Raw genomic sequence first — 25,110 nt, 5'->3', positions numbered from 1 at the left:
TCAGGGAGAGGAGGAAAGGACTATGTTCCTAGCAGAGCAAGAAGTATCCCCCGCCAAAATCCCAACATCAGGATGAAATGATCAGCTCACACAGCTTGCCTCCATCCCTTGGATCAGATGTTACAGGAAGGAATGATAAGATATCCCTGGTGCAGAAGTTGGCCAGGAAAGGACCAGAGCACCGCCTCTGCAGACCTGCTTGGGGGAAAAAATGCAGAGGGGTGTGGGAGCAAAAGGGAAAATTAGGGGCTGGAGACATGTGTGTTGGTGGAAGACAGAGAGAGCACACGAGAATATTTGGTGGCAGGTCTCCTAATGTGACGGCAAACTGCAGAAAGGGGGAGTGCGCAACACAGAATGGATTGTGCTTATGAGTAGGGGTGTGTGTACGTGCAAAAGACTCATGGAGAATATGAATCCAGATATAAGACATACCTTAAAGGATCCCTCTGCTTTTCCTTAGGAAAAAGAGCTTTCTGATCCCCTCCATTACTTTCTGAGATCTATCATGAGTTCGGCACAAGATGATGAAACACCAGAGGAGAAGCACAGTCAAAGGYAGGCATGCCCTCGCCCTGGTAGAACTCATCTGCCATGCCATTTTCCCTCATTGGCAGATCATTAGCTGYAGAGACACCAGGGAATGTCTGACGGCAAGAAAGAGAGCAATTCCCTGCAAACAACACAGTGAGCGAGACTGAGGTTCCCAAACTAGCCATCCATCACCACACTTGCTGAGCCCACTCTGGGCATGGCACAACCTTGCAGGAAACAGCCCAGTCTTGCTGCAAATTAGGGCCATAGAGGAATTTAAAATTCTWGTGAGGACTGCAACTAGCTCAAGTTGCAAAACCGAGACTTGGATTTTGGTCAGACTCTGAATTCATGAGGAGAGGACATCCTGAGCAGGGCTTTGGGTCAGACAGGCCTCCATTTCACTGCCCACACACAGGTGTTTAACATCATTTGAGATTGTCTAAGGACCCCAGCTGGCCCTCATATTATCCTCCAGAGGAAATGGGTCTCTAGTAGGCTCTTTGTCATATTTGCCAGCCCCACATGAGCTCCTCAGATATCCTGGGGCAAACAGCTGTGGATGGGCAGCTGAATCAAGCCTTTTGCATAGTATTCAACTAATAAATTAAAACACCTAGATTTCAAAGTCTACTTGTAGGTTTCTCCATATATCTGTCTTTAGGCACTTGAATTAACTCCTTAGGTTGCTACTCCATATCTAAGTCCTTTTGCTGGCTCTGTCAACCTCAACTTTATAATCTATGCCAGGGTACACTCCTTCCCTATGGCAGCCCTGCAACTTTGGATCTCAGCTCCAGTGCATATTTGACAAGCTTTCTAAGCTGAGCAGGATGGCCATACAACTTTTTCCTGTCTCTGTTCCCTCCTGAGCTGTTACTTAGGTATATGCTGTGAGATATCCAGATCCACCAGCCATCTGAGTTTGGTGTGTAGTGTCCTAGAGCAGGGGTGATGCTGAGGTGATGAGGATGTGCCCCCTGTCAGGGCCCCAGGAGGAAGTCCTGTAGAAGGTCCCTAGTTACCACTGAATGCCATGACCCCTTTCTCATCCCATGCCCTGGCATGTGAGACTTATTTCCTAGCCCATGACACACAGYAGCCATCTTTCACATCAGAAAAGAAGGAAAGCCACAGATATTTCCCTGCAAAGGCTGAATTTGCTGCAGTGATAAACCTGAGCTGCCAACATTTCTGCTCTCAGTCTTTTCCTGCAACTGCACCTCTTTGCTATTGCTGCTCATGCAGCCCCTAACTGCTTTGCTGCTAGGTATCATCTCCGTTCCCATCATTATGCAATCCTATGGTCTCAAAATCCTCTTTCTTCATAATGCTTCTCTCTCCTGAGAGGAGCTGGCAAAGGGACTGTGTCTGTGATGGAGACAAATCCCAAGTAGGACACCAAACTCACATGGCTCCATCGACAAAAAGCTTCTGTTGGAACCCACTGCACAAACTAATTATCTTCCCGCCCCTCCCTACTGCCCTCTAGCAAAATAAGCTAATCAAGGAAGAAGGTTGTTATCAAAACACATTTACCACACGCCTGCGTCTTACTGTCCGCAGTGCCCAGTGCTGTCCCCGAGTTGCCTCAGGCAGTCACGGCCACCGAGATAATCAACCTGTGAAGGGCACAGCTCTGCCCTGCACTGCTAGTTAGACTGGAGACACGAAAGCRCTCCCAAAAGGGACACAATGGCACGTAGGGAATGGAAGGGCACCGACCCTGCCGGATGCAAGATGTGCAGGTACAGCAATGGGTCGGCTCTCTGGGTCTGGTGACTGACTGTTCTGCTAAAAGGCGTGGGGCCAGTTCAGAGTGGTTTGCTCAATGTCATCACCCATCTGTASTGAAATGGGATTCCCAAGAGCCTCAGTTACATTCAGGGCTTTATTCCCRTCAAAAAGCATGCTCCCTGTCCCAAGAATTTCCTCTTGCTTTCTTTTTTTTTCCTCTTGCTTTTTTATCTCACTTCAAAAGGCCATTGCRGTGCTGTCATATTTGGGGCTCTTTCCTCCGTACCAAAGGAGAGCCAATGTCCAGGTGTGAAATGATGGGTACTTTAGCTATACCTCAGTAGACAGATTAAAGATGATTTAGGCTCAATGCAGAATACTTAATGGGCCAATGTCACTCTGCAGAGCCCCCCTGCTGCGCACTTCCCTCTGTGCAAAGGCTAAAATGCCGTCTCCAGTTTCAGTAACTACCTGAGAAGAAGTGGGAATCATTCCGTGCCAAGGCCAATTGTGGGAAGATGACTCCACTTTCCCTTGCTATCAGATGGAGAGCTTCACAGGCCACGTGTACTGCTGTCTGAGTGTCAGCTGTGGCTGGAGAAGACTCAAACCAAGACCTCTTTGGAAACAAGGCACCTGGACAGCTGGTTCACTCYTACCTTTGCCACCGCTGACTGGCAGTGCTAACACTGCCAGTTAACTAACAGAAACTTTCAAATCAAATGAAAGATTTCAGACTTCCTAAATATATATATATATATAATTATTATTTATATATTTATATATTTTTTTACCCATCATTTATGGTTTTCTCTCCATCATGTACCTGACAGCTCTCATTCTACCCTAAAACCTTCCACTGCTATGAGAAATGCCCCCAAATACCTCAGACACACAGGGGTAGTTGAACATAGTGATAACAGTTGCTCTGAGCTTCCCCTCTGATGGGGAAATATCAGCCCAGCTAGCTACAAGTTTCCAAGGCAATGCAAGATTTGAGTTGGAGGCCATTTACTGTTCATGCAGCTGATCCAGCCTTAAGAAGACTGGTACAATTGACATGCACCTTTCTAGAGGGTCTCCCTGGTCTTTGAAGGCACTGAGGGCTGACCCATTGCAAGATAATGTTGAGGCAGGAGAGAACACAGAAAGCCTCTCCTATAAAGAAAAGGTCCCAGTGACAATTGCCCAGATTTATTCATCATAACAAGCAAATGCAAAATTTTATTTTTATTGCAAAATGWTTATTTATTTATTTATTTATTTCAAAATTAGCACCTGCAAATTGCTGCCACTCTGAGGGGATTCCAGTTTGCACCTTGGGACAAAACAGCATGGGGAGCACAAAGCAGGGGTAGCTCAGGATCTGATTTCTTGCAGTGGAAGCTGAAGGTCCATCGGACCTCCCAGAAATCCTCTGAGGAAATCAGTAAATCCCACTCTTTCCACTATTTGTCAGAGCTCAGAGTGATATTCCACCCTCCAAAAACAATCTGGCCCGGCTGAATCCTGCAGCCTGATCTATCTTGCCCTTCCCAGTATCCYTTTCTTGTTCCAAATTTGAGATATCCTCCTTCCCCTACAGAAGYGGTAAAAAAGACTGGGAAGTGACAGAGAGGAGAGGAAGGGGGAAATAAAGAGACAACCTCAGCCTGAAAGACAGTCTCAGTCTTTCATCAGACAAAAAGTCAAGCAAGCAAAAGACCCTTCAAAAAAGGTCTTATTGCAGAATCCATAGGCAGCTTAGGTTACTCGAGACTCTCTAGTGGTTCAGAAGACTTTGACCAAGAAAGTTAAAGCCAGGGACGATCAATGAGACTCTGCAAGCACCATCGCATCAGGTTACCTGCTGAGACGAGACAGCAGGAGCTGCACTTTGTTACTTTTTCGTTTTTTTTTTTTCTTTTTTCTCCTGGTCTGGCAATCAGTTTAAGGAGGGATAACAAAAGCCTCTCCTCCTCCATGCTAATCTCTCACTCCCTAGAAAACAACTTGTTTAAGCGCTGTTTCCCTCCATATTGTGTTAGAAATGAGGATTTTAACTTCTGGATGCAGAAGCATGCTGCAGCCACAGGGCAGGCAGGGAAAAGAGGTGAAGCAGGAGGCAGTGGAGAGCAACTGCCCAAATACCCCAGGGTACATGTCTTTTTCCAGAAAAGCCTTCATATGGCTTCTCTGCTGTCTCATAAACACCATCTCCTCCGCCACAAATTTGTGGATAGTCTGYGGCCAGCTCAGCCTGAGAAATTGTGGATAACAGATCTTGGCCATGCCTCGACCAAAAGGGTCCTGGAGGGTGGTTGGTACTGCTGCAAGGGCCTCAAAGGACATATGCAGCCCCTTGCAGACAAGCACAAGAGTGCAGAGAGCTGATCCAATGCCCTGGTTCTGCTGTCTCCGTGGCACGACTGGGCAGGGATGCTTCAACAAAACCCTCCTTTCCCTACTCTGCAAATGTCAGTTCCTCCAATTCAAAAGTGTTTGCTGAAGGCTTGCTTAGTCAAGTCTCTAGGGTGGGTAAAGGCTTCTGAGGGGTGGAAGGAGGGGGGAAACAGCAGATGCCCAAATGTTTCATTTTACTGTGTTTGAAGCAGAAAAAAAAAAAAAAAAAAAAAAAAAAAAAAAAAAAAAAAAAAAAAAAAAAAAAAAAAAAAAAAAACAAAGCAAGTAATGCTTCATGTTGGGATGGCTTTTTGTTTTGAAATTTTAAGCAGTTTGCTAAAAGCTACAAGAAAATTCCCAAGTAAGAACTACTGACGTCTAAATGAATAATTCTGGTATTACTAAACTGCAGCAGCTGTATTAACCCCTTCTGAAATGACTTTAAAGGACACATTCACATTAAAAAAAATAATTGTCCCATTTCAAGCTGGAAATATCATAAATCCTCCCTGAAATGGGGACCATTTTCCTCTCTGGCTGTAGCTAATGACCTCATGGCCATGAGTTGCCCTAACAGCAGGGGCAGATCCCTGACCTGAAGGAGGCTGGTGGCTACATCACCCCTTAAGGACAGCTTGTGCTTGTTCTTCAAGTACTCATCCCAGAATTAGAGAGAGGCTTCACGGAGGTGARATGAGGCAACACAAGCACAATCTAGGAGTAGCAGCCAACATGAYGGAGACTGGGGCAGGTCTCTTCTGCACCCAGCGAGGTCAGTACAACTCCCCATTACAAAGCAGTGCCTGTGCCTTTAGGGGATGCTGCTGCTATTCAGCCCCAAATATCCTTTCTGCAGGCAGCTGGGGTGTCAAGCATGACCCCGAGACTTTCATCCCCCCCAGCAGCTCCCCGGTTTGAGCCCCTGATATCGCTGTGACCTTGTGGTTGGCCTTGCAGCTCCAGCTGCCTTCTCTCCCAGGCACYAAGTGTCTCTGTGCCAGCTATTAGCTTTTCAGCCTGGTTCCTCCCCCCGGCTCCCACCAAAGCCCCTGGCCCTCCCTGGAGACCCATGCAGCAACCGAGCGCCACATTTTCAATTTACACCAACTAAATGATTCATCGCTGCCTAAAGAGGCCTGAACGCAGCCCAGGAGGGGAGCTGAGCTATAGCAGGGAAGGGGAGGGGGGAAAAGATCGGGACTAGAGATAYGGCGATGAAAAGCTCCAGTGACCTGCTCTATATCGGCTCTCCGCTTCTCCTGGCAGGAGCCAATCAATCCCCCCCCCCCCTCCTTTCTTCTGCAGCTGTCTGTGGGTCTGTCTGTCTCTTTCTCTCTCAGCGGCATCAGGTTTCTCAGTGTAAGGTTAGGACACCGGAGCCACGGAAATCGATTCCTGAGTCCTGGCACGCCGCCCCCYGTACAGACAGTCCAGCTCAGCCGTGAGACGCTGGATGCAAAGCCGTCCCCAGACACCATCACACTAGCTCCCAGCCCTCTCATGTGGCAGGAGATCGGGACAGCTTGAAAATGGGGGCCTGGGGAGAAGGGCCAATATCAGCCCTTGATCCGTGAATCCCAATATAACAGCAATCAGCATGGGAAAGACAAAAAAAGCAAATGCTGTAGCCATCAGGAAGATATCTGGAGCTTTCACCTGTTTTGCAGCCTACCAATGTCTCTTTTGATGGTTTGTACTGGAGGGGAAGGATGTGGGCTTTGCCCACAGGAGATCTGGGTTCCAGTCCCGCTCTACCAGGCCAGGTCTTGGACAATCCATCTGCCCCCTCTGTCCCTTCCCTAAAACAGCTACTACGACTGCATGGCTGGATTCAGCCGTGCACCGTAAAGCCATTGAGCTCCTCACTGGGAGGGAAGAGAGAAAGTTTAGCACTCATGAGGGGAAATGGTTATGACACATTTCCCCCGAGAGCTTTGTGCAGGAGTTACTGACAATGCRTTGAACTTGAGGAAAATTTGTTAATGGATATTAAGGGGTTCTGAKGTCTAATGGAAATAARGACCTTGACATTATGGCACTGTTAYCCTGAATATTCTGCATAGCCAAACCCTACCAAATGGGATCTAAATGGCCCTTCTKCTTTCAGGGTTATCTTGGAGGATGAAAAAACTGGGGCCCAGAGAGGACCACGTGAGGCTGCACTGAAATCTCCTTCCAAACTAGAACTGGAAGCCAGTTTTCTTGACTGCAATGGAAAGCAGGAGGAATGGAAAGACTTTGGAGTGGGATTTTATAACATTTGCCTTCCAGCTGCTTCAAAAATCCACAATGAACTAATTCTTTTGACCCTGGGTACATAAATAAGAGTCACTTCTGTTTTTTACCAGATGAGGAAACAAAGGTCAAGAGACCAGAAGGAAGAGGACCTGGGGATCTTGCTGTCCCTCATACCTGGACTGTGAGGCCCAACTTCCCTAGAAGGACAGAGTGAGTGTGGGATTCTTGTTCTAGTCAAGATGGCTTGCACCAGCCATCATGTTTCTTTCACTCAGTTGTCTCTGCCCCTTTCCACTCCTTTGGGAGATTTATTCCTGGGTATATTGATTGCTTGTTGCCACTGACCCTAAAACTGYTGTGGTTCAATCAACGGCCAACATCATGCTTGCCTATACTTTCATACAGTGTGTGTTGCCCTTTTATTGACAGCAAAACATACAGTGTTCTGTGGGATGGATGCAGGATAAGGCGAGATCAAAGCATATCAGAGCTAKGTTTCAAATGAAAATATCCTCAGGTCAGCAGCGCTGAGGATGAAAGTTGCACAGGTTCATGCCTAAGACCACAGCTCAGGCTTGGTTTGCCAAGGATCATTTGAACAATTCCAGACCCTGAGTCAAGTTTTTAGACAAATTGGGCTGAGTCACCTAGGTCTGATCTGAAATTAAGTAGACCGTCACGGTATCAGTTGAGGTTTACACAGTCTAAGGAGCTTCCACATCTGCAGAAAGGATTGGGATATGGAACAGACTTGTTCCCTGTTCTGTTAAAGAAAGGAGAGGTACCAACAGGGATCACTACAACTGGATCACTGTCTCCATAGGGACAACTTGCAACAAATTGGGAAGAATTTCAGAGGTGAACTCAGTGGGAGAAGACAGACACACTGCAATAGCGGGGTCCATCAGAATAACYATCCATCCCTGTCAAGGACACTGAGACTTGGAGTGACAGCACCCTGCAGAGCCACACTCAGCTGGAGACGGTTAGACATATCCAATGCACTTTCCAGCCACTGTCTCTKTTGAGAGGTTCTTGGCAAATGAGATCACCCTGCCACTCATAGCCAGGAGCTCAGCCAACCTGACACCTCCCTCTCTGCAGCTTTGGCTGAAGGWTCTCTGCAGGAGATCACTGGCAGTGAGGGCTGCAGGGAGGAAACTTCAAGATCAAAGCCACCATAAAAATGCCAGGGCCAGACAAAGGCAGCATACTAATCTCCCAGTTCTGGGAACACCTCAACTGAAGCTCCTGGAGAGTCCTTGGATAGGGTGGTATAGTAGAGCAGAACCCCCTCAGGACCACCTCCCTAGTGGGATAAGGTCCCTTCTTGGCTTGTTATACAGAAAACCAAGGGTGTGGATGCAGTCAGCTTTGCTCAGCATCCTGACCAGATAAGCCAAATAAGCAATGCCAGCACAGTTGAGTTGACCCAGAGATGACTAACACTCATCTTCAGGGTTATCACCTTCCCATAGTGAGGTAATAGGTCATAAAGTGCCCTTGAAATATGTCTTGGATTGGACATCCTGGTGTTTCCAGGGACCTGGGTGCTGATCCCCCTCAAAGGGCAATGGAAATCAACAAGTGTGAAAGAGGAGAGATTCAGGCTTCTGGTAGAAAGCTGTGGCTGTTGAGACACTTCTCTGAGCTTGGCTTTTAGTGAGTGTGAAACTGTCTTAACCAATGCAAACAAGGAGGTATTTGTCCCCTGAAGAGGAATGGCAGGACGGTTTGATTCGAAGCACATCAGAGTGGACACGTGCTCTCTTGGTGAAGACAACAGACTGCGGATCAGGTGCTTGAGATCTGTCAAGTCTCTGCTACCCTTCTCTTCCCTTGTTGTCCACAAAATACTTCTTGAGACACCCATTTACAGCTCTACCATGCGTTATAGCAGCTGACGAGGGAACCCGGCTGGGGGGAAGCAGGGATGTGACAGTGACAAACCCCGTCAGGTACTTACATGTTGTGAAGCACACACCATCCACAGTGAGGGTCGCCTGAGCCCAAGCACTCGCTGCAGGTCTCGTACTGGCTACAGGACTCCACGGGCACCCGGGTGAGCTGCAGGAGGAAAGAGGAGAAGCTGTCAGGCTTGTCACACAGCTCTGCAACCTCCCTAATGACTTGGTGAGGGTGCCACCCTCCCTACCCTCTTCTCCTGGTGCCCGTCCTCCCACAGGGACTTCCTTGCAGAGCTTAGCATGCCTGGGGCAGAGGGAGTGCAGCAAGGTATTCTCTGAATAAAGCTGCAGATTTCTCCAGAGTTCAACCTGGTGTAACCCTGTTCAGATCAGCGCATCCCCTGTGGCCTCCCCCTCTTTCCCACGATCTCTCACGCACTTGATTGTCAGACTACCTCACTCTCGCAGTTTCAGGAGGATTCAGCAAAACAGTCTGCCTGCCTGTAGATCACTGCTCCATAAAGCCCAAATAGTTATGGACTAGCCCAGCTTCAGTTCCCACCCAAGACGCAAACAGGAACGGCTGCAGCAAGCCCTTAACACAGCCATCTCTTTCATGTCCCTTGAAGGCCTGTAGCAACCTGTTGCCCCGTGCGATCTTCTGCTCTAGGTGCGACTCGCTGTTTCTCAGCATTCCCCTATGTTCTGATTACTGACTGCATCACTCTCTGGCTCCCTGGGGAAGCCAAGGTCTCATAATATCTTTGTGTCCTGTTGCCACCGGTCCCAGGAGAACGGTGTCTCTGCACCCTATTGCCCACGTGCTTTTCCAACCAAGAGTGGTTCCACCCCCAGAGGAGGTGCTCCAAGAACAAAAGGGATGAGGATGCCAGCCTGGGTATTGAATCATCTTGCTGTCATCCTGACTTTGCAGCATCAGAGGTGAACCTCAAACACCCATCTACTGCTAAAAAAAATGTGTTTTACTATATTCTTTTTTTTTTCTTTCTTTCTTTCTAATTAAAGCATTTCAGCCAGACATCTCAGAGACAGAAGGGACTGCCTTGCCTGACCTCCTGTCTCATGGACCAGAGCCTTTTGATTCCTATTAGGTTTTGTAAGCCCCTTACTTCTTTTGAAGCCAAACATACAATTTGGGCCCAATAACCTGGTAGTCTCTTTTCCACTGAATAAGCTTCAGAGAGTTTCTATAATATACAGCCAATTGCCAGTACCTTCACCCCAGCTCATGTCAGCAGGGAGAGTTTATTCCTGCAGATGATATAGTGTGGTATTATCCTGATGAAACACTACTGAGAACTGCCAGCTATAAACTGCAGAACAGTTACTAGTGACAGATGACAAGAGAATACACCTGGATCTTAGTGACAATTTTTTACTTGGTGTAGCATGCAAGAGAGTTTGAACTGTGAAGTGACAGATTAGGATCCATTCTGATTGTGTCTGTAAATGAAACAAGAACAGATTTTTATAAATATATCTGTGTAAAGAAAGAGGGCTAGAGAAGGGAAGGGAGAGGAAGCAAGAAGAATCACAAAATTCCACGGTATTTATGAAGATCTTTTCTGTTTGTATCAGTTATTGGCTTCCTAGCCCCTACAGAGGCACCTCACATGGTAGTAGATAGTCTATGCAAAAACTCTGAAAATCTGTATTTTTACCTGTAGCAGTTAGCATTAGCTTTAGCAAACTTCAAATGTAATTATGTTGGGATTTGTTTATCCTTTGTACCATTGCCTGTGTCAAGTCTCCCAGAGAAACAAAACATGGCTGCTGAAAGCTTTTATGGAGAAAGAAAAAATGTCAAAAAAAAAAAAAAAGATGAAGAGAAAAGAAGCTGTAAACTTTTGTTCAAAGAACTTTCCCAAATTTAATCTGCAGCCATGACCATAGGAACTTATTCAGGGCAGACCGCAGAGCAATGAAAATGGGAAGATCAAAACAGGGAGCAAGTCATGCAAACTTCTGTAAATATCAAGAACTTCCAAAGTTAAGATCACTTGGGCATGAATGAATTATTCTACCATCCTTAGACATTAGAGCAAGAAGGAATCAACAGTTCATCAAATCTAAACTTCGGTATACTTCAGGATTTCACCCATTTGGACTTATATTGAGTCCAATAGTCAGTGTTGCATTACAGTCCAACTTCCAGAAAGACATACACTTTTGACATAAAGACATCAAAGGGTGGAGACCCTATCAATTCTTACGTTGGTCTTTTCCACCTGTTAGTTCCACCTGGGAAAAATGTACTATGAATTATTTCTCCTTGGTCACATCTAGCTTGGCTATGTCTCCACTGTGAACATAAGAGTACTTGTAGAAGCAGTAGATAAATCATGTCTGAAAGACTATAGATTTGCCCTTCCTTAATCCAGATGCAATCGGTTGTGTAATCTCCGCTTTAAGAGTAGAAACTTGTGAACACCGCTGGGATTGGCTATGAAGTTCCTGTCCAAACTACCCTCGATTTAACATATGGTACTGCTCCATTTATCCTCATTATCCGGAGGTCTACATCTTTCTGAATCTCGGGTTCTGAGCTAGTTTACATCTGCATCGCAGAAGTGAACCTTGGTTAGGAAGTTTAGATCAGAACAGGCACTATTCTGACATCTAAAGATGTTGAGTTTTAATGGTCTAAGTCAAAATCCGCTTGTGGCTATGATGTATGAAAAAGAAAGAAGTTCTAGAGGACTGAAATTCGCAATTTCTTTGCAAATCTCTATGAAAACAACAGAATAATAAAAGACAAAAAGAAAAAAAGCTCTATCTATAGTTTATTATTATTATTATTATTATTATTATTATTATTATTTAATTAGCCATCAAAGTATATCTTAACTCCTCTCAGAGACAGCAGGAACCTACTGGGAATCCAGATCCTCCTCTTTACAGACATGCTGTCTTTTCAATGTATTTAGGGTGCTCCGTTCTTATAGGATATAGTTTGTATATTGTTTAGGAACACGCCCTGTCTATGCCACTGTCCCAAAGACACACAGCTRCGCAACATGAATTTGTACCAAGCCCCGTCCCGCATCCTGCAAAGCTCTCCAGAGTGTTTGGCATCCTGTGTCACCATTCACACTGCTGTGTGCTATTCCTGCTATAGGAGACCTTTTATGAGTTCACCTCAAGTAGTTTTACTGCAAAATTAATTAAAACTGTACCATGCTGATAAATGTCTTGGGCTGTAGTGTCAGACCTTCTAATTAATAAAGGAAGAAACTACAGAAAACAAAAGAGCTACGACTGAAAAAAAAAGCCGCCTAGGAGTCATCAGCTAAAAAGAAAAAGAACATCAAGCAAATAAGACACATCAGAGCTCTTATTTTCCTTTGGAACGTAAGCTGTAATTAATTCAGCTCCGCTTTGCAAGTTGAAAGTTTTGAGAACTGTCYGTGCCCCCTGGGAGCAGTCAGCCTTTTATGCTGCCCCTAAAATATATGAAAAAGAAAAGTTCATGCAACCTCCCAATTACAGTGCCTTGACATTACTCATAATGACGAAGAGACTAGACAGCACTGAAGGTTGAAATCTCCATTGTAAACTAGTCCGTGATTGTTCCTTCCACCCACACAACTTCCAKCCTTGGAAAGTCTACCAAACTTTTCAAGATCATTTCCCAGCCTCACTGAGGCTCCTCACCACTGCTTTTTCATCTGGGTAGAACTTCGACACAACATTTTGCAGCAACCTGAACAAAGGCTCAGGAGACAGAGGATTAAAAAAGGCAAGGTGTTCTCCATTTTAGGGCACTACCAGACAGGTTAGAGCCATTTATATTCCTGCAGTGCTCAGAGCAGAGATGGTATTTTAGCTCACTGTGCTAAAGCAGCATATTGATGTAAGAAGAGACCGTTGTTGTTTTGAGGGCTTACAGAAGAAAGAGGTGAGGCATATATCCCCATTTTACCAACGTGATCTGAGGCGGAAAGTGAGGGTTCATCCAGTTGAAGCAGGTGTTATTTAAATGCCTTTGAAGACATGGGCCTAAGACATTTGAACAAACTCATGCAAGGAGTCCAGGAAAGAGCTGACTGTTGAACAATAACTTATTAAACACAACGTATTTAGGCTCCAGGCTCCCTGACATGAAGAGAAGGTTCCTGCAGGTCCTTGTCCACATGCCTGCTGGATAGCTAGAAGCTGCTGTGCTTCCATGGCTCTCTCCATAGCAGACCAGAGGGGCAAGAGGCTTCATCTCCAGCGCAGCACTTGCAGAGCAGCCAGCCTGCCACAGGATTTCCCAGATCACTGCTCTACAATTAGGATTTTGAAAGATCTGGGAGCCTCACCACCATCACCTTCCGTAAATAGAATAAACTGCAGGGTCAGGACCTGTAGCTGGCAAAGTCAAGTTCCCCAGACCTGTATCTCTCAGGCAGCTTCACCATCCAGACTGTGCCCAGCTCACAGCTATCCAGAGTGAGATGCAATCCCAGAGCCAGAGTCAGACAAGTGGTAAGTGAAACTGATGTCCTTGTCAAGGGCAGCAAGAAACTGATGAGCCCATCCAGCTGCCTTAGCTGCTGTAGGACTTGAAAAGATATTTAATTTCATCAACACRTGTATTCAGAGGTCCCCAAAAAAAATAGTTCATGAGTTTCTGGCTCACAAGGACATCTTGAAAAATCTGACAAAATCTCCAAACTGCTGTACAGTTCAGAGCTCGCCTGCTACATATGACTTCAGGGCTTTTCTCACAACACCGCAGCCATCCTCACCTCTGATCTAATCTAAATTCCAAACTGCAGCTTCTTCAGCAGTGCAATTCCCAGTCTCACGTCCATCCTCTATTTCTAGTATGAATGAGTTACACAAAGTCATTTAAAACAAAATGATTGAGGTTTTGGATCTGATAGACAGTAACAGCTAATCATGTTAAAAATTTGGCTCCTGCTTCTGCCATTATATATTCACAAAAGCTCCTGCTATGTGCTCAGTCATAATTTTCTGGCTTCCATTTTTGACTTTTTTATTTCAATATACATTACTTTTTTTCCCTTAAACTGCCAACATTCTGGTAAAAACGTGAATCATTGCTCAATCTCTGCTGTTATAATTGGATGTTAATACAGCAGCGGGATTTATTCAGTCTGATGGACTACGTTAATTTAAATGTACAAAAAGGCATCTTAAGTAGCCAATTTCCCTCCCAACAGTCAAAAGATACATTTCCAAAACACTGAACAGTGACTCTGTCAAGCCGTGTGGGTTCTGTGAATGCTGCTATCTTTCAAGACTCAGCCAGCCCTGAAAAACTGCAGGAAGATTAAGAGAGGAGCTTATTTGATTTCAAAGCCTTGAATAGAGTATTCATGATAATACAGTTTATTAAATAGGGCAGGACAAAAAGCACCTAAGAGACCACTGGTGGAACCAGATTCTGTACCCTTAACAGAGCTAGTGAGGATGTTTAGTTAAGTGCAAGGCATACTAAGATGCTAACTCTAATTTGGCCTGATTCATGGACAAAGCACCATGGATTCCTCCGTCTTGTTTGAGCTCCTGTACCTCAGCCACCTCACCTGAAAACTCAGCAAAAAGGCGAGAACATCGCAAAAGAAAAGTCCAGAGAGCTGAGTCGCATCTTACTTATACCAGTAATAAACAGGTGTCACTTGCACATACGTCGGCTTTAAAACTAGTGGGAGGGATGATGTTCCTGTGGGGCCAGAGATGAGGATCTGAGATTGATTCCAGTAAATGAGTCCTCAGTTCCACTGGGACAGGGAATGCCATTTCTCATCAGGCACCCCCACCCTCTTCCACTTCATTGTAGTGCTCTTCCCAGTAAATCCATTCTTATACACTTGGAAAAATGGAGACTTTAATTAAGGAGAGTTAATTGGAAGCAGCAGTAGCTGTCAAGCACAAATGACACCATAATTAAAGTAGGGGTCAATATCCCACTGCATGGCAGGGTAAATTACCTATCCAAACACACTCRTTCACAAAGCACTTCCTACCTATGGCTGTGTCTGTGCTGCTTCTCCTCCCCTCTCCTTCATTGCCTCGATCTCTCCTGTGTRTCTTTGGTGAGAGAATTCCCTACAGCATTGCCAGAGCCATCCGCCAGCAACAACCATGGGCTGTGCACATGGACGGAGATAAAGGCAAAAGCAAGACGAAATAAAGAAACATTTGGTGCCCATGGCCTCTGTGTCAACAGCCCAAGAAGCCTTTGGGGTATCGCTGAGAGATGTCAGTTCCCATCAGAGAGTCTCACGATGAGCTCTCTGTTGGTGCTCTTACAGCAGTGCTATTTTGTTTACAACCCTTGCAGCGTAATTCTTCTCCCTACGCTTCCTTTGGCAGGACACTGCTTTAGAGTAGGCCCAGAAAAGCCAGAGCGGGCATCTTGTACATGGAGCATGTTGGACTTTGGTAAAGCTTATTTTCTGATCCATCAAGAACACAAATCCTGCAGTTTGCAGGGAACAGCTCTGGCATCAGAGCTATGAAAAATGATGGTCTCTGTCTCTCACCAAATCTATGTCTGCAATATCAGAGTCTAAGCTAGAAGTCCAGGCTCTGACAAAGGAGAGAGTAGACTTCACATGGCATGCTTCATTTGCTCTGTTCTAGAGGTCTCCCCTGGGATGAGACAAATTGCACCTTGGATGTCCCCATGCCTTTCCATTGAATACAAAGCCATCTAGACAACCAGGCGAGATGGAGACGTTTGCAACATACACAGCTAACACTAGATGAGTCAAATCCCACATCAATGACAAACTTAACTCTCTGCTGTTCCTCTAATCTTCTTGCCACTGCAAACAAACCTCAAAAGTGCTAAGTTCTCCCCTCTTCCTAATTATAGCACCAGAATAACCAATCACGATATAAAACACATTTTCTTTAATCACCAGAATACTGATGAGGAAATCCACTGTGTTGCATAGCTATAAAAGTGTTCCAAGAACTCAGAAGACCTCGTGTTATGACACCGGCTATGTTTGAATGAATGCCTTTCACCATCTGCTCTGTAAATACGGTCCCCATGCTTTGCCGAGCCCAAGCTCATTCGTGCTCTCTGTTCAGGCTTTATTCACAAGGGAACAGACACTAAGATAACAAAGATCATTTCAGTCCTTCTATCAGAGACTTGGCAGCTTTCCGGGTTCCCTCTTCACAACTGCTCAGCCCATACTATGTACTGTTCCTTCTTGAAGGAAGTCTACCACACTGTAATTACGCTTCTCCCAAAAGCATCAGGGCTTGAGGACAAGTTACGGACATGCCATCCTGTTATGATATGACCAGCAACCTGGAAAATGAAGACCGCGAGTCCAGAAGTTTCAGTGTCTAATCTCATCCAGCATTCCTCTGAATTCACTCTAGTCTTTCTTTACCGTGGATGTCAAATATTTCCTTAACTGGGATAGCAACAGTCCATACCACAGGCATATTGATGCATTCTCTGCACAAGGCAGGAAATTTAGTGGGAAGCCTTGTCCTTTGTGACAGACAAACACAATTCACCAGTTCAGAGGTGTGGAGGCAGTGCCAAGTGATTTTACCCAACCTTGATGAAACCAGTCACCTCCTTACCCACCCTGTAAGCCATCAGTTTTGGCCAAGTCACTGTCCCTGTGTTGTTCAACCTGTGTTTCTCCTTGCCAGACAGAGGTACCTTCAGATTCCCCCTGCCTTATTTACTACTAAATCTTTATCTCATAATCAAGTGTTTCAGTCTGTAAATTGTAAAACAAATGAGGTTTGGCTAAATGTTTGTGCTCAGAAGCCTTCAAAACAGAGAGCCTCATGTCACAATTAATGCAGAGCCAGCCCAGTCTTAATGACAGCTGGTTTCTGCGTGGTTGCTGAAGCATGCCTGCTAAGCAAGGGACAGATCATTACCTAGGCTCTATAAAGACTATATATAGATTTAATTGGGACTTGTAATGGAATTCATGCCATGGCAATGGGCTTTCGCAAAGTCCAGCACCACTTGAAGGCTCCTGGAGGAGGCGTAAACAGCTAAAGCACATGGGGAAAGGTTAATAGTTATTGATAATGAAGATAACCACTTTCCAGGTCAACTTGTTCCACCATATTTTGAGATGTGTCCTTTTTTTCTGTGCCCATTGACCCGGTCCTATCACCACTCCAAATCCCATCTTTATACCCTCACCTATTCCCTGGGTTAAGATGTTTTCTTCCCAGTGTTTTCTGCATCTTTGCCTCATCTCTCTCTTCAGCCACTGAAACTCTGTCCTGGATTTCTAGCACTACCACCTGACGATCCATGTGGTTCATGCATCATGTTGGTCTAATTACCTTGTGTGGGATTGTACTACCCCTACAGGTGCTATCAAGCAACAGAGGGCATGACAAACACACTTTGAAAATTCTGTTTCTTCAGTTGTGATCACACTTAAAATCCCCTATAATAGCAAATAAAAACAACGGTACTGGTTCAGATCAAAGGTCCATCTATCCCAGTTCCTTCCCTTTAACTCTAGCATTATGGCACCAAGGAAGGTGTAAGAATAGCAGGAGTACATGTGTCCCCAGTAGTTGCCAAGCCTCTGGTTATTTTCATTCAGGAGAATTTCTGAGCCTTTTGTGCTAGTGTATCTAATAATCTTCAACAGATCTTTATTCAAAGTAATTTTACAGTTTCCCATTTAAATCAAATGCAGCTTTTGCGTCCACAGCATGCTTTGGCATGGAGTTTCACAGGTCCGGGGCCCACTGTTTGAACCACCTCCTTTGGTTTGTTCTGAACTTGGTCCTTACTAGTTTAATTTCATGTTCTGTAAGTCTTGTATTTGAAGAGGTGGCAAACCATCGCTTCCTATTGATCCTTTCCAGGCCATTCACAATTTCACAGACCTCCAACACACACTCCAAATCACTTTCCTCCAGGCTGAAGAATTCTTGCTTATTCAGTTATTCCCCACATGGAAACCACTCCCTACTTCTGATCATCCTTGTTGCCCTTCTCTTTTGACCAGTTATTTACCCCTGCAAGCCAAGGTTTTGGATAAAAAGAAGAGGCTCTTTAGTGGAAGTCATCTCTTTATGGCCTTCTCTGCCTCTCTCCTCTCTGGACTCTCAGGTACTGACCACATGATCAAAAACTATTAAGTGACTGCCTTTAACAAGTTGCCAGCTCTCAGGCTGTGGCATGTGACTGTCTGCAATCTTCAGGCTCATCCCAACTGCAAAGGAAAACAAATTAGCTTAAACTGTGGTTAAGATGGCTTCATTGCGGACTCATCTGATGGCAGGCAACTCATGAAGCTGTTTTTAATGGTGTGAGCATACAGTGGTGCTGAGGTTCACTCAGCTTCCCGGAGGACATACTTCTCCTCACCACGAAAAGAGGTGTTTGCATTGTTCCCAGATACCCTCACACACACCCTCTTCAGGCTCTCTCCTTTCGTCACTGCCTTCTGTCCTTTTATGAGTCATTTTCCATGCCGTACCATCAAATCTGAGCCGACACAAGCTCAGCAGCCTGCCACAGACAGCATCAATTGAAGTGATAGCATCAATTGAAGAGTTGTGAGGTCACGGCAGTTAATCTGCAAACCGAAAGCTTAAGATCTCAGACAGGGAGAGCCAGCAAATGATAAAATGTGCTTGCAATTCACCCTGGGCTGCAGCAAACATACACCAGCCCAGCTTGAGAGGCACAAATGTGGGACTCTATTCAGTGCTATTGCAGAAACTCTGCCTTTGCGGGAGCGCTCACCACTGACAACTTTAACAAGTGGTTCAGTCAAGACTTAGCCAAGATCCAGGGAGAAAATGTGAATCAGGCTCTTCTCAAGCCCTCAAATGCACGTTTCAGTTTGTTAAATGAGAGAAAACCAGACAGAAGTTTCCATGCTCAGCTGATGCCTGTGAGAGCTCAGTGCACCCTCGAGTCCTGGATGGTAATTAGTGCTGCCAAAAAGACAGCTACCCAGCAGAGATGTGGTCAACTATTTTGGGGCACATCTATTTACACTCGGATAGCTCTCCTGTTTGCTTTACCAAGGAATAAGTGGGGAAAAAAAAAAAAGCTCCCGGCAAAACCCAGCTCCCTTTTTGCAGCATTTTACTTAGAGGTGGGCTTGAGATGCAAAATTCCAAGTTCAATGTGGGGTTGTTCCATCCCAGCCCCCTGTGCCCATATTTCAACAGACAGAATACATACCTTAGAGCTACAAGTGCTACATATGTTTTCACAGCTTTCTCGGACATTTGTCTTGCCAAAAAACAACGTTCAAGAACATTTGATTCAGGGATCATATAAATGCATAGGGTTTAAGGTCAGAAGGGACCATTAGATCATTTGTTCTCAACTCCTGTACATCACAGGCCACTACATTTCACCCATCTACCCTTGTACTGAACCAAATAATCCATGTTTAGCTAAAGCATGTCATCTAGAGAGACCCCCCATTTTGATTTGAAGATAGCAAGAAATGGAGAATCCTCCATTTCACGGGCAGTTTGTTCCAGTGGTTAATCACTCACACCATAAAAAGCTTGCACATGCCATATTTCCCTCTTGAATTTGTCAGGCTTTGGCTTCCAACCACCGGTTCTTATTCTGTTTTTCTTCTCTAGGTTGAAGAGCCCTTTAAGCCTGCTATTTTCACCCTGTGAGGGTACTCAGACACTCTAATCAAGTCATTTCTTGATCTTTTTTCTTGTAAATTAACAGACTGACTGTCTTTCAGTTTCCCTGAGGAAACCATACCTTCCCGCTCCCTACAAGTCATTTTTTGTGGCTCCTCTGTGTTTGCTTTCCCGATTTTGAGTGTTCTTTTACAAAAGGAGACTCCAGAGCTGAGTGCACGGTGTCAATGYTGCTGTCATCAGTCACAGGATGCAAAGAAGTCACTTGCCTGCTTCCCGCACTCCTCCAAGGAGCCAGGACTATATCAGACTATTTCTGCCACASCCTGGAATAGGAGGAGATATCCTGCGTAAGGATACAAGGAACAGACCCGCTCATCCGTTTCAGTCACTGCTTTCTAGGACACGTCCCCCACTCTCCAGCCTGACCTACATTCCTTCTTACTAGCAGAGAACTTTGCATTTGTTTTGTTTGAGGAAGCTGAAGTCTTCATCATCATTAACACTGAGGTAATCATCATACCGCCAAAAATTTTATCCGCAGGATCTAATATCAACTTCCTCCTCATTCATGAAAATTTTCAATAGCTTTGGGCTCAGTATTGATCCCTGGAGAATGCTACCAGGAAAACTCTCAGACTCTTTGAAAGATGCCAAGTATTAAACTATCTCAGAGAGATCTTTTTGCTATTTTTAGCTTTTTGTTGTTGCTGTTGTTTTTTTAAGGGCAATGGACTGTGGTGTTGTCTCAAGCACCATGCAGAAAAGTAAATACAGGGCATACACACAATAAAATTTCAATATTTCCTTAAAGAATGAATCACCTTCATCCTCAAAGAATGAAAAAAAAAAGGCTTATTTTCCATAAAAATATGCTACCCAACTGCCATTTGGCCCAATTTAAGGGTAAGTAGCAAAAGCTTCAAACTTATCCAGGGTCATTACTACATGATAGTACCCCTCCTATCCATCATGAGCCCTGAAAGTACAGGTCTTAATAATGCACCTAAATCATGAGCATAGTCCCCAGAACATCCACTACAGGGCAGTCTCAGGTGGGCTAAGACATCTCAGGTGGGCTCAGATCCTCAGGAGGGGTCCTGCTCTCTCCAATAAATGGTAGTTATATACATGACTAAATTGCCTCGGTGAATAGTCTGAAGTCGGGGAGGATCAATCTGGGCTTTGAAAACCTGTGGAGCTGTTAAGAGGCGCAGTTCCTGAGGTGGGGATGACCCAGAGAATGGCAAATTGCCCTGTGACTATGGGCACAACAGCATTAGCACAGCTGGCTTTGCTGGCATCTGAAAGCATGTGTGGGGTGTCTGTTCTCCTGACTCCTAGTCATAACTCTGAATTTAGGCTTTTTCATTAATCCCTAAGCTGGTGAGAGAGCATGTAAGTGAAAGGTGCTTCATTTCTCCAGTCAGTTTCTCTTTCCTTTGTGTTCCTGCAATTTCTTCACATTTTTCTCCAGCCAAAGCAGAAGGCTGATACTCTTACTGTACCTTCCTTTCACTGAAAAACATACATGGCACCCCCAGATTTCTTGGGGGAAAAGCAGCTGACAGGAGGATCTGAACAGAAACAGAACTTTTGTCCCTGTAGATACTTGATTCAAATCTGATTCAAGGCCTTCAGCACTCGCTGGCACCACTTTGGTAGCACATGAAATAGATCTCATTTCAGCTTCTCGCTGCCAGGCATTCACCTCGCAAAAGCAGCTACTGAGCAGGGGAGGCTGAGGACCAGGTCTGGGGGGAGTTGGACACGTTTCACATGAACACTGCCAGCTGGCCTGTGCATAAGCCACAGAGACCCAAGAGACCCCATAGAGCCTTTGCCAACTCTGTCCAGGTGGTTTCCAAAATGGCATCTTRAAATAAAATGGGATTAACACACTGGGGCATCTTAAAGGCGCCCTCCACATCGCAGATCAAAGCTGCTCTAATGCCATGTCTCTTATTACACCTGCCTCCCTTACAAAAATGCCTTACAAAAGCCTCCAATCTGATTTGGACTCAGGAATTTGCTCGGGTGCATTTCACAGGCTTTCCCAGTGCACACCAGCTTCTGCAAAAAAATAAAATAAAATAAAACCCTTTTGTCCCCAGCCATAATGAAGAAGGGAGGCCTGTTTGGCACACAATGCAAGGGGAAAGAAATGACAGCAAGGAGCAGGGCCAGGCACACAGACAGCCCCTTYGAAACATTAGCAGTGCTCTGCAGCTGGGTAGACCTGAGCTCCCCCCCTGCCGCCCCACGAAGGTGCCGATCTTCTGCCTTCCCCCTCGAGCAGCCRGGATGCTGCAGCCTCCCGCACTCCGGGGGCAGCCCCAGAACCTCCCACCGGAGACCATCCCTGCAGCAATGCTCCCTTCGAGCAATGCTCCCATCTCTCGGCAGGACTTGGTTGACCTTCACAAGCCCTTTTATGCAGGTCTCGGCTGGAGGAGTCAGTAGCTTCAAAGGGTTTGGAGCCTCCTTGCAGATATCAGAGCACCTGACTTCCCYGTCTGCATCTGAAGAGCAGGGACCTCCTCAGTGCTGCCCTCTGTTCTTCCCTTTTTSGAGCTAATATGGGTATGTGTCCCATCACAGCAGCGTTAGCTGTCTTCCTCTGTGGACCTCGGAGCTATTTGCCAAGGAGATGGGGAATAAAAAGCCTCGAGGTTTGGAAGAAACTCAGACACAGTACTGAAGTGACTGCCCCAAACTCAAACACACTTATGCATGAGAAGCTGCACTGGTTTTATTTAAGCAGCCTAGCTGACATCGCTAAATACTGCTGTGGCCACACTTATCTCAGCTTAAGAAAGGGTTAACCCTCCGATGCCTAGATCAGCCAAAGCACAGGGAACTGGAGGAGGCCTATATACCCTCTCCTGAAGTCTGTGCACTGGATCCTGCCTCCTCTCAGCCAGGACAGGACCATTACACCAAGAGGAAAGAAAAGATCCACGGATCAGGACTGAGGCATCATCCTTCCTGCACCAGGCTCCTGCTCGCACGCATGCAGGYGCACTCACATGCATGCACGCATGCACACCCTGGCAGCCAGCTAACGGCATTTGCAAATGCTGGCAGATTTCTGCACTGCAAAAAGTGGCTGTGGGGAACATTGTTATTTATCGTATTCCATTTCACACCAGTGAACTGTAAAAATAATAACTAAAGCTTTCCTTAGTTTTTTTCAGATCTACGGTATCTGTCTGTCTGTCTCCTACTTAGCGCAGTGTGGCTGTAATAATGTGCATCCTGGAGGAACAATATCACCTCTGCTTCTCGAGGATTACGCTCCATCTCTTCCAGAAACTGCAATCCCTGCCCCGGGTTTATTAGCCAAACAGCAGGCATTGAGACAAACCCTCACCTGTGCAGTCAGGAGAGTGGTTTTCTCAGCATTTACAGAGAGCAGGAAATTAGAAACATATAATAAAACTAGAGGACAGCTGAAGATCTGTTTCAAATCTCAGCAAAATAATAGGTGGGGGRAAGAGTTTTGTTTCAGTTCCCTGAGATTTTACCTGAGGAGAGCTGTATGTTTCCTGCTTTAACTCCTTGAGTTATAACATCATGTTTTTGCCTCGTGTTTCAGAAAAATGCAGGAGCTTATGTCCTTGTTCCTTTCTTTTGTCCAAAGGAGACATGAATTTTATAGGTACCCATCCTGGGGGGAGTGAAGAAAAAGTGATGTTTTGTAGTTATTGTAAATCCTAAATCTCACACAGCCATTTCTCCTGGATCAGCATCTCCAAACAGCCTTCCCTGTTCACAGGTCTTACTTATACCTTTGAAAACAGGAATCATTCGCAAAGGAGGGGAGCACAGCCGGCCAGAACCACAGCTCAAGTCCCTCCCTGAGCAGAGMCTCACCTGTAACTCTGGGCAAGTTATTTAGTCTCCAGTTTATTTCATCCAATATCTCTGGAAGGGACATAAACACCATCCATGACTATTTCTCTCCATTGCTTATGAAGGGAGGCTTGTGTGACTCTACAGGAGTTGGGATGAATCTGGAGTGCTTATTTATTTATTTATTTATTTATTTTTCCCACACACACATAGCAAGGGTTACAGCATATCTGTAACTCACAGGAATATTGTGAAGCTCTGGGACTAGGGGGATTGCCTAGTGCTAATGGTGGATATTTAGAAAGGCATGAGCTGAATCCCTGGAAACATTTAACTCAGTTTGTTTTCCTAAAAGATATGCAGTATTGCTGAGCTTGGGCTCAAAGCAGACATCTCCCTGAGGATTTCCGTGACCTGAGTTATGCAGATCACATTAGACAATCATGCTGGTCTCTTTTGGCCTTAAATTCTATGAATTTATAAGTAGTTGCCAAATAGTTTCAATGATAATTGTCAGCCTGTGCTGAAAAGAGCTTAGTTAGGCATACCGACCTTATGTGAAGTGCAAACTTTTTTTATTATTATTATTGCAGATGGGTTTCATTTTGCTCAGCTTTAAATGACATTTTCTCTGTCAAGATTTAGATTTCAGAAGATAAGTTGCCTGACCCAGAGACCAGGACCATCACAGGGCTGCTACTATAATTGCCATATTTGCAAGACAAGTAAGAATTGCCATTTTTAGATTAGCCATAGAGAAAGCGGAGATAATGTTTATCATCACCCTAAAAGTATTTTGTATTCTGCTGATGCATGAATGTTCCAGCAATTACTTGTGCTAGGGTCTCCTTTTCCACATTACTTATTTTTCCTGAGGTTTTATATTGGAACTTTTGCAGACTTTTGACAGTGTAATTTTTTAAAAACAGTTCACAACAAAATGACCATTCCAGCACCCTCAAAAGTTAGTGAGTCTGGATTTACTGCTGTTTTGTGGTGAGCTGCAGATCCAGAGCATCTGTGATATTGACAACATGTGGAAAGAGGAAGATGTTAATTAGTGTCTTAAGAGGGATTTTAACATGTTGAGATTAACTAATTGAATTCCCGTCTGTTTAGACCAGGTAGCATGGCTTCAAAAGAGCCCCTGTTCCTCTCCTACTGGTTTGTCCCAAGGTCTTGGAGAGATGCCCTGGAAAACAGTGATATTTGTATCACTGTACAGAAATGAAGGGGAATGCAAAAAGGTCCAYGTCAACAAGGCTCAAAGAAAGAGTCCTAAATATTGTCATAAAGGCAATTAYGAAAAGGTGTTCTGCATTTAAATGGCCTGCGCTGGCAATAACACTATTGCTGGTAATTCTTAATACTCAGCTTCTGCTAAATTCCTAAATTTGACTTCAGAGTAGCCCATTAAAATTAACCAAATTTGTTTTYGAATGAGAAATTAGGTTGACTCAACATTTTTTCCCCCAGGGTCTGTTTTCTGTGGAAATCTTCATCTTGTCATAAAAGAATCTGAAGAATTAATTTTCCTATTGAGACTAATATGTCTGATTTACTGATGTGTTCTCAGTAAAATTCCAATTCAACCGAGTATTTAGTCTTAGTTTAGTATAAGCTTTTGTGTTTCCTTTAATTTGTTTGTGCTTCTTCTTGTTTTTTGTACAATTTGTCAAGCAGAAGTTGATGCATGGCCCTTCTGGAAAGGGATAGCATGGAGACCAGTTAGTCAACCTAGAAACTGGACAAAGTCCTTCTAATATGATTGCATGGCTGCCATAAAATGGCAACTAAATAGAGATCTATCTAGCTTTTAAAAATATTAACCTTTTGTTGACATTGC

At 44.9% G+C, this 25,110-nt stretch overlaps 1 protein-coding gene across 1 annotated transcript in view; it reads right to left on the bottom strand.

Moving 5' to 3' along the window:
• Window positions 1-25,110, bottom strand: part of PLXNA4 (plexin A4) — a 438,326-nt gene that overhangs the window by 147,674 nt on the left and 265,542 nt on the right. The window contains exon 4 of the mRNA XM_026091208.1: window positions 8,858-8,958. Coding sequence (XP_025946993.1) covers window positions 8,858-8,958 — 101 coding nt within the window. The remainder of the gene's footprint in view (window positions 1-8,857; window positions 8,959-25,110) is intronic.

This window comes from Apteryx rowi, unplaced genomic scaffold, assembly GCF_003343035.1.
Source record: "Apteryx rowi isolate R43461 unplaced genomic scaffold, aptRow1 scaffold_9, whole genome shotgun sequence".
NCBI classification, from domain to species: Eukaryota; Metazoa; Chordata; class Aves; order Apterygiformes; family Apterygidae; genus Apteryx; species Apteryx rowi.
Note: the sequence above shows the minus strand (reverse complement) of the source record. Positions and strands in the feature narration are given on the sequence as shown.